The sequence below is a fragment of the Rutidosis leptorrhynchoides genome, chromosome 8 (assembly GCF_046630445.1).
Source record: "Rutidosis leptorrhynchoides isolate AG116_Rl617_1_P2 chromosome 8, CSIRO_AGI_Rlap_v1, whole genome shotgun sequence".
NCBI lineage: Eukaryota > Viridiplantae > Streptophyta > Magnoliopsida > Asterales > Asteraceae > Rutidosis > Rutidosis leptorrhynchoides.
The window spans coordinates 99,349,114-99,359,465 of NC_092340.1; the positions used below are offsets into that span (position 1 = coordinate 99,349,114).

At 33.0% G+C, this 10,352-nt stretch overlaps 2 protein-coding genes across 3 annotated transcripts; both read left to right on the top strand.

Annotated features, from left to right (window-relative positions):
• The first annotated feature begins 1,076 nt into the window (after nt 1-1,076).
• On the top strand, nt 1,077-4,994 carry LOC139862069 (WPP domain-interacting tail-anchored protein 1-like). 2 transcript variants are annotated; one of them, XM_071850620.1, is made up of 4 exons: nt 1,077-1,158; nt 1,906-3,447; nt 3,542-3,685; nt 4,418-4,994. In XM_071850620.1, the coding sequence occupies exons 2-4, from the start codon at nt 1,951-1,953 to the stop codon at nt 4,574-4,576; spliced, it is 1,800 nt and encodes a 599-aa protein (XP_071706721.1). In that variant the 5' UTR covers nt 1,077-1,158; nt 1,906-1,950; the 3' UTR covers nt 4,577-4,994. The 2 variants fall into 2 exon arrangements, with proteins under 2 accessions (XP_071706721.1, XP_071706722.1); XM_071850621.1 differs by having other exon boundaries at nt 1,087-1,158; nt 1,918-3,447.
• A 1,158-nt stretch (nt 4,995-6,152) lies between these two features.
• On the top strand, nt 6,153-8,940 carry LOC139862029 (probable galacturonosyltransferase 9). The gene is made up of 3 exons (XM_071850576.1): nt 6,153-6,552; nt 7,221-8,462; nt 8,561-8,940. The coding sequence occupies exons 1-3, from the start codon at nt 6,382-6,384 to the stop codon at nt 8,834-8,836; spliced, it is 1,689 nt and encodes a 562-aa protein (XP_071706677.1). The 5' UTR covers nt 6,153-6,381; the 3' UTR covers nt 8,837-8,940.
• Nucleotides 8,941-10,352: the final 1,412 nt, after the last annotated feature.

Sequence of the window (10,352 nt, forward strand, 5' to 3'; positions counted from 1 at the left end):
TATAACTATGTTATGTGTTATATTATGAAAGATTCTAATCGTTATCTTTGTTAATCATCTTTTTCAAAATAACTGTCTTAGTTTGACTTTAAAGTATTTCTTTTTCACTATCGATTTTATATATTTTTGTTTGTTATATAATACAGAGTGTTTGATGTTTGATAAAGTTATATTAATGAAAATATATTTTAAACTTAATCCTATCATATAAACTTCAAATATTATACCAAACAAACAAAATCTAAAAGATTCAAATATTATATATAAGAGTTTTTCTTTGTCTTATACAGTAATATAAATATATAAATATAAATATAATTCAAAATAAAAATATATCAATGTTGTTTTTACACTCCAAAATCGTAAAAGAAATTATACATAATTAAAAATCATAACTTAATGAAGACAATTAAAAGTTCACAACTCGCTAAACTAATCTTTAAAATGATACTTATGATCTCAATATCATACATGTAAAGAAAGTATTATTCAGTTCTTATTCAGACCAACATTAATATCATAAACTCCAACATAAACCATAATTTTAACATAAACCATAATTTTAGCCATAATATGTAAAGAATATATTACTAACATAAACCAATTAATTCATATAAGCTATTTAATAAAAAGTAATAGAAGATATTAATGCATACTCTATTTAAGTTAAGGTTTATATGGATTTAGCAATAAAACGACAGTACAAGTGTTAAAATATTATGATGGGCGAGTGCGGTCAAATTGGTATGAATATCTTTTATTTTCATAACTGACTCATAAAATACGATGAATTCAAAAATGTTGTCCAAGCTTGTGGTTGTATGCTCGAATTGGTTAATTTAGTTTCGTTTTATCGGTTAGTATCTTGGTTCAGTTAATTCAGTTTTTTCTTACCGTCAATCCAGTAATAAACGCTTTAATGAATCGAACCTTCGTCACTAGAATAATAAAACTTAGGGACTAAACTGCCATTCTACGAAACCATAAGGTTATATTTAGAAATATTGTGAAAAGTGGTGAAGTGGTGATTTCAAGAAGGAACAGATCACTATGACACTGTAAATAAAAATACTGCAATCGATTTGAAGAAAAAAAAAAGTGAATCGTAACTGCATAACTTTGGTACCGAAACCGACTCCGATTAATTTTTGGAATCAGGTATTATAGATTACGAAATGACTTCATAATCTCGTTTTCAATTTCTCCTTTCTGATTCGATTAATTTTGTTTTATCCGATTAATTTTTGAAATCAGATATATAAATTTGTTGTTGTCCAGAATCTGTTGTTTCGTTTAGTTTAGGGTTATATAGTGTGCTCTATCTATGTTTGTTAATGATCCTATTGCGTATTAGGTTATTAAGTTAATTAAGTGTATTTATTATTTATTATCAATAGTAACTGCAGTTAGTAAAACGTCAATGATTTGAGATGAAAATTCGATATATTGTGAAGTTCAATTTTAATGTATTTTAGGAGTATTTGTAGTTGTAATCTGAGATTGAAAAACAGCTTGTGTGATAGTATTAAAATATTAAATGTAGCTTCTACTTTATTATGTGCACTGATTAAACTTAATGTTGAATCGTAAGAGGCATTTAGTGTAAACTTTCACTTTTTTTGCTCAACTTTGCCTCTTTATGCCTCGTGTGTGTGTGTGTGCGCGTGCGAAATTTGACCCTTTTTAACAGTTGATGGGGTCATTAGGGTAAAGTCATACTTCAATTTTGGCACAGTGAAATTTAAGAATTCATGTTGCGTCTCCTTTTTTGTCTTTCATCTGGCTCCGTAGACATCATATAATAGTATTGTGCATCACATGAATAACATATAGTGTTGAATCCAATTATGGATTCAGATTAAGAGAGGCTAGCAATGGTTTGAAGTTTGTATACTTTTCAAATAGTTAACTTTTCAGGTTCTAGATCGAGCTTACGGCTAGACTTTTAAGATGGATGCCGCCACCAATTATGAATCATCTTCTCCTCCGGCATCTCTTAATTCCGGTGGGATCGAATCAGATTTCAATAAAAGTAGTCTATCTTTAAAGACTTCTTCTGGCGGTGATACATTTCGAGACTCCGAAAGTACCGGAGAGATCTTAGCAAGATATGAACTGGATATAACGTATATATGTGAGAAACTGACCAACTTGAACATGTTATCTATGCATGTAGAAACTATGGAAAGTGAATTTGAGGCCGTTGTTTCTGATATGGATTCTGATATGGTTGTCAAGGCACTAGAATACAACTTATTATCTGGATATTTAAGTTCAGAGGCGAAAGTACTAGAATCGCATATATCTGATCTTAAGATCGAGAAGGCGAATGTAAGGGAGTTTTTATCGTCTCGAAAACACTTGGGAGAACATCTTGTAGGAATGGAAGACATGTTGTGTGATTCTGAAAAAACATTGGAGCAATCGTATGAACAGGCTGTAGAGATAAAAACACGGTCTGTTAACTTTGAAAGGAACTTTAAAAGGGTTGTTGGAGATGAAGGCGATACGGATTCGTTAAACAACGTTGATGTTCTTGAATTAAATGAGAGACTGAAAATGCAGAATGTTGAACATCAGAGACATATTTTGAGGATGCTTGAGAAATCGTTAGGAAGAGAAATAGATTTGGAGAAAAGGGTGAGTGAGTTGGCTCAAGTTGAAGAAACGTTAACGATGAGGGTGCACATGTTAGAACGAGAATTAAATTATGCTGAAGACGAAGCTGAAACGGCCTTGGAGAAGTTTTATGAAAGTGATTACTCATCTGACTTGTTAATGGAAACTTCTAGAGAGTTATTAAGTAAAATGAAGATGTTACAGTTCAATCTTAACGGGTCAGTTCACCGAGAATCAGTTTTAAAAAGTGATTTACAGAAACTTGAAAAACGTGTTACAGAATACGAGGCTCAGTTAGTTAATGAGAAACCGTCTGGTGAAGAAATTGTGAAAATGGAAAATTTGATTAAGGACTTGAAAGAACAAGTTGTTAAAGCAGAGAACAGGGTTGTGAATTATGAAGACAAGTGTCGGGAACTGAACGATGCTGATGAGAAAGTGATGTCACTTGAGAAACAGCTTAATGATGTTAAAGTGAAGCTACAACATGCAGATGCATGTAATGAAGCTAGTGAGGAGGATAATAACATGTTACGTTCTACAATTAAAGACATGGATAATGTAATTGATGACATGAAGAAAAAAGTTGCGAAAAGTGCAGTTGACTTTGACAGTGTTGAGGATAAGTGTGTTTTATTATCGGAGTCAAATGCAGACCTTAAGAAGGAACTTAGCTTTGTTAGGGGTAGGGTTATATGCTTAGAGACGTCTTTGCATCAAATGGAGGAGGCCAAGAATGCATCTGCTAAAGACATAAGTCTTCGTAGCAAATTCATAACAGATTTGGTTTTGCAGATGGCACATGAAAGAGAACGCCTCCAGAAGCAGGTTCTAATATTATGCTAGACATAGTATTGATTGATTGATTGATTTGTCTTTACCATTGTGTGTAAATGGTGTTATTAATTATGTATGCGTGCAGATATCTACGTTGAAACAGGAGAACTTTTTTTCGGTGAAGAGCTTAAAGAAAACAGAGAAAGGTCCTGATGTCAAAGTCATCCATGCTGATAAAGCTAGTGACTTTGTTACAGAAAACAAAGAAGCCTTATCAACCATTTCTGAGGTAGCATATTACTCCGTCCCAAAATAATTGTTCCATTTTGACTTTTAAAAGTGTTTCTTTTTCAACTTTGACTTTAGAAATATTTGTTTGTGTTGTATAATATTTGATGAAATTTCTGTAAATGGATTGAGTTTTAAACGTGTTTTTATTGGTATAGTTTTTATCAAGTATTTTATAACCCAAACTAAATTTTTTCGAAGTTAAAGTTAAGAAAACAGACTTTCAAAAGACAAAACGGGACAATTATTTTGGGACCGAGAGAGTAATTTCTTTTCTATAGTAACTTTGTTAGTGGCCTTTTATCCAGTGGCAGAACTTGAACCCGGATACAGATGGGGCGGATGTAAAAATTTAATAAATTTTTCATTGTCAGCGGGGTAAACACTAAAAAAACCTTATTTTTTAGTAATTTTTTTTTAGTGTAAAATTTTTTCTTCCTTTAAATCCAGATGGGGCGGATACCCCATTTGGGGTACACTAAATTACACCACTGCTTTTATAAGTTCTGTATATTTTAGGATAAAAAAAATGCTGTTTAGATGGCTCAAGTGCATTTGAATCTGGTGACCTGCAAATCTGTAACACTTGGGTCTGATTTATCGTGTGTCGTGTCTGTCTTTATTCAATTTGGATGTGTCTAAGCATGTTGTGAATGCTGAATGATGTGTTGGTCATTTACTGGATTTAAGCGGTATGAAATGTGATACTAATATGCAGTCTTTTAACTTTCAGGTAGAGAAGACATGCAATGAGACTGTAATGCAGTCGACAGAGAAGACTATAAGAAACATTGATGCAAGGCAGCTTAAAGCAAAAGACATTTTGAAAGTACTCCTCATTCTAATCGTTCCACTATTAGGGGTACTTTTATATCAAGTTAAGGTTCGTTAAGTCCAGGTAGTTCACATAGATGGTTTCGGGCAGCTGGGTCATCTGAATCTTAGGTTTCATATTATGTTTAGGCAAAAGGCAAGTACTAGTGTTATAGATTACCAGGTCTGGTTGGAAATTTTGTTGTTCTTTAAAACCAGCCAAGGTTGGGTTCTATTTTCTCATAAGAGGTCATTGACCATACTAATGCCATGCAAATTCCAAATCTGAAATCGACAAATTTAACGCAAGCTGCAACCTGATTGCATGAGGTACAAGTCATCACATCAACTTGCTACAGAATTTGTTGATCCATCATATGGAAAAACTTTTAGTCCCAGCTGACTTTTTGTTGTATATGCAGGGATATAAGACCTTGCAGATATAAAGTTGTTTTTTGATTACTCATGTTACATTGCTCATGATTTGTTTAAAGCCTTTTTTTTGAAGATCCAACGCTGTTTACATGTTTTCTTAAATTAAAGCACATTTTAAACTCGCCGTATTTAATACGAGTATCTAGTTTGAAACCGTTTAATACAAATTCAAACAAGAAAAAAAAAATCTATTTTGAATTTATTTTTTGGTTCGGTTTTAAAATTTGAATTCGGTTCTGTTTCGGTTTTTAATGTTACTTTTTTGAATTTAATTTAACTGAAAACCGAATTAAAATTCAAACTAATAATATATTTAATTACTAACATGTATTGTAGGCCTTAAAATGATCTTCAAATGATATATCAAATTCAAAATCAATTTCTATTGCTGTTTTGGTTAAATTGTACCTAATTTTTTAGTTTTTCGGTTTCAACCAAAACCCAATTGAATTCAAATTCAGTTTCGGTTCAATTACAATTTTGATTTGTTTTTTGGTTTGATTTTTCTATAACTGAATACATCAAACTGAAGAAATCGAAATAAATTGAAAACCGGAACAATGCACACTACTACCATATAGAAGTTATATTGTTTAAACTCACTAGTAATTCTTCTGAACAAAAAGTAAATAATCAGAATAAATCTTAAATTATTTATTTATATTCTAATTATTACTCTTAATAAATAAAATAATAATTAGAAATTTAGAATATCGGTATCATCAATTTTGCTAAATAGTATAGGTAAAATAAACCAATTATATACTAGTATCATTTAATCATTATGTATTAAGGGTTTTAATAAAGTATAAAAAAAATTTGGGCTTGACTCGTTTAACATTTACATTACTCGCATTTGAGAAATTTTTAAAACTGTGTTGGAGCTTGAAAAATTAATTATCATTCAAGTTCGAGTTGATATTCGAGTTCGAGCTGATAGATGTACTGAATGTTCAATCGGGAAGTTGACTTTTGGGTCTGGTATTAGGGATTGCTTCGAGAAATCCTTTCTTTCTCGTCCTCTCTGGAGTTAGGATACACCTGCGCGGATTACATGATTTCAATGCTTGGTTTTCCTTGAGATTTTTTTTTTAACTAACTTTTGACATCTAAAATGTCTGTAAATTTTAGAAACTTAAGGGATGAAAATTACATTTCTTTCAAATTATAACCAAAAAGTGAAAACTTCATTACACGTAACACGTCCGTGTAATGCTTCACCTAATGGGCCCACCACACCAGAAAACCAATCAACCACCACCACAACCACGGGCATCCGATCACCGTCGCCGTCGCGGTTACCGTCACATCTCCGCCTCTTTGGATCATACCTGATTTCCTGATTTTGAATATAACATGCATATTCTAAAACTTCCTCAACTGCTATACAAAATAGTTTAAACAGTGTGTTTATAGGTTTGTAATTAGTTTCATATTTCGCCGGAGGATATGGCGGTCGTAGTACGGAGCGGCAGAAGCACCGGTGGATCTGCGTCTTCCTCCGCCGTACGCAACTTCTTCTCTTACCGGATCTTCATCTCCGCTATGTTTACTCTTCTCTTCTTCGCTACGGCTTCCGTACTTTTCTCTTCTCGTCCCGTGCATTTCTCTCAACACACTGTATGTATATGCATTAATTATTCATCTTAATGAAACTTGTGTATCTATCTGTATGTGTTTTAATTAATTGATTTAATATTTCAATATTAATATTATAATGCTGACAATTAACTAATGTACTTTTTATTTTTATTGTAAAAGTGATATGATAATGATATTCATAATATGTTATACATGCTTCTGTTTATGCTAGAATGTGATAATTGACGTACTAAGAGCACTAGGAGTCGTGACACTAAAAAGAGTGTCTAATTTCATTTCAGTGTCTTCCAATTTAACACTGATGGCGAAAGTGGAAAAATCGTTCAGTGTCTAATTCTTTTTTTATAGTATTTAATATTTTTTTTAATAACAAAAAAGTTAATAAAATAAACATTTCAAGGCTTTCTTCAGCGTCAATCAGCTAACGTCGAGATCATTTTTTGGAATTTAACAATGATTTAACACTCAGGGGGAGTCGAAGACACTGAGAAACTCAGTGTTGGATTTGCTATACGGTGAGAACATTGTATGACTCCGAGAGCACTAAATCATTAGTTGCGTTGCTGTTACTTTCAAGTCTGTATACGCAATTATATGATGAAAATTTAAGTTTTCTAATGCAACAAGGGTTATCATTAGTTTACTTTAAAATGATGTATGGTTTTTTGCTGATTGAAATGATATAGGAGGTGAAAACAACAGGGAGAGCATTAGTGCACAGGACATTTCTAGCTTTGAAATCAGATCAGTTAAAGACTAGGGTAGATTTAATACATAAGCAAGCGAATGATCATATAGTACTTGTGAATGCATATGGTGCTTATGCTAGGAAGCTTAAGATTGAGATAGGGAAACAGCTTAAAATGTTTGAGGATCTGGCACAAAATTTTGCTGATTTGGTTATGAAGCCCGAGTATCGGGCTGCATTATTTGAGACAGATGGGCCATTGGATGAGGAAGTGTTAAGGCAGTTTGAAAAGGAGGTTAAGGATAAAGTTAAGGTTGCTAGGTTGATGATTGCCGACACGAAAGAGTCGTACGATAATCAGTTAAAAATTCAAAAGTTGAAAGATACAATATTTGCTGTTCAAGATTTGCTAATTAAAGCTAAGAAGAATGGTGCATTTGCTAGCTTAATTGCAGCAAAGTCAACTCCAAAGAGTTTGCATTGTCTTGCTATGCGTCTAATGGGAGAATGGATCGAAAATCCTCAAAATTATACAGATGATGCGCCAAAGCCTGAATTTGAAGACCCCTCGTTGTACCATTATGCTATATTTTCAGATAATGTGATTGCAGTCTCTGTTGTGGTTAACTCAACTGTAATGAATGCTGCAGAGCCCTGGAAACATGTTTTCCATGTTGTCACAGATAAGATGAATCTAGCTGCAATGAAGGTTTGGTTCAAAATGAGCCCGTTACAAGGGGGTGCTTTTGTAGAGGTGAAAGCAGTGGAGGAATATACTTTTTTGAACTCGTCATACGTCCCTGTTCTCAGGCAATTGGAGTCTGCAAATTTACAGAGATTTTACTTTGAGAATGATGCAGAAAATGAAACGAAGGATGCAAGCAATAACATACAATTTAGGAATCCAAAGTATTTGTCAATGTTGAATCATCTTAGGTTTTATTTACCTGAACTATTCCCGAAGCTGCATCGAATATTATTTTTAGATGATGATGTTGTGGTTCAGAAAGATTTGACTGATCTCTGGGAACTTGACATGGATGGAAAGGTGAATGGGGCTGTTGAGACTTGTTTCGGGTCGTTTCATCGTTATGCTCATTATTTGAACTTTTCGCACCCACTGATTAGGGATAAGTTTAACCCAAAAGCATGTGCCTGGGCTTTTGGCATGAATATATTTGATCTCGATGCTTGGAGACATGAACACTTGACTGATCAGTATCATTATTGGCAGGACCTTGTACGCTTCTTTTTATTATTTATTGCTTTTTTTTATAACTTTTTCGAAATGGTACCTAATGATTAACATTTTACTAGTGTTAATCCTTTTTTTTTCAGAATGAAGACAGGACATTATGGCAATTAGGGTCGCTGCCACCTGGACTAATCACGTTCTACTCAAGAACAAAATCAGTGGATAAAAAGTGGCATCTACTTGGTCTTGGGTATAATCCAAGTATAAGTATGGATGATATAAGTAACGCTGCAGTCATTCATTTTGATGGGAACATGAAACCTTGGCTTGATATTGCGATGAACCATTTCAAGCATCTGTGGACTAAATATATAAACGGTGAAATGAAATATGTTCAGGAATGCAACTTCGTTTTATAGACAAGGATTAATTAATTTCTTCTCAGCGACGATTAAACAGAGGTACGAACTAAAGCCTCTATCCAGTTTGGATCTTGATTTTACGTGTCAATAGCTCTGGCATTGGAAGCAAAGCTCTTTGCCTATATTTTTGTTACTTGCTATTACTTGAAATTTTGGTCTCAAAGTTATTCTTTAATTACAGTCCTGTTTGCAGTTTGTCAGCCAAATAAGTTTGTTAGAATAGTATATTTGCGTATTCTCACACATGTCCATTTACTTTAGCCCTAAAAAATTTCAATTCAAAGTCTGCATTGGAACTTATGGATCTCCAAGTTTAACATAGGTTATTGCAGCATGTAAGTCTAAATGAGAATGCATTATGCTCTATTATGTAAAAAAGGCCAAGACACACACCTCTAAGGTTCTAACTACACTATGTATTATGGAGTAGACTTGAACTTGAGACTTGTTAGTTATTGGGTTAACTTGATAGTATTAGGCGGTCATGGGTCACTGATAACTATTATGATACGACTCAGGAAGTGATTAAAATATAAAACGCTCCTTTAAAAATAGTACATATGTTGTTCAAATTTATCATCTTTGACGTCCAGGTAATTTAACTACCATATTTCATATTTGTATTCTTTCCAATTAGCTATACATTAGTACATATTTCGGGTTGCTAACAAACAATTTCATGTAAAACGTAAGAGGGTCTTATATGCGTACTACACTTTTTCATGTCCAGCTGGTGTACCTTAAAAAATTCTTAGCGTACACATTCAAAGCAAAGTCAAAGTTCGTCTTTAAAGCCATGTAATTTTGTAATATGTCAACATTACGACATGATTACGCACCACCAAAGTGGAATACATTATTTAATCGACGAGAATAAAGGAGCAATTGAAATAATAATAATGTTTTTACCAAGAAACAGATGGTATAATTAACAAATTGTACCTCACTTTTGAACCACCCCAAACATAACCACTGGTTGAAACATTTGTAATGATCATAGTTTGATTTCCATTTTTAAAAAATGATGATTATTTTTAAAGTAACAATAAAGTTTGATGGATATAATACAAAGAAACCAAAAATATATCGATGAGAAAAATAAGGATTGGAGCAATTTTCTGTTGTATTTCTCGAATGAAAACAATACAAGACTTGAATTAAAAACAAATTACATAATTCATCTATTTAAACTAAACAGAGATAAAATCTTGCATCATTATTCCACTTATCCACGTTTTCTTGTATCATTATTCCACTTCTCCACGTTTTCTTACATCATTATTCCACTTCTCCATGTTTTATTCACACGTCCAAATACTCAGTCATATCCTACAAATTCGGTCAACTCCACAACGTCACAATTTGTTCCAACAATCTCCCCTTCAAATTTGACTTGTGCTTTGAAGATCTTTGACTCCTAAGAGATCCCTCATCTCTGCGAATTTGATCCTTGGTAATGCTTTTGTTAATATATTTGCCTTCTGCTCTTTGCCGCTAACGTATTCAACTGCAA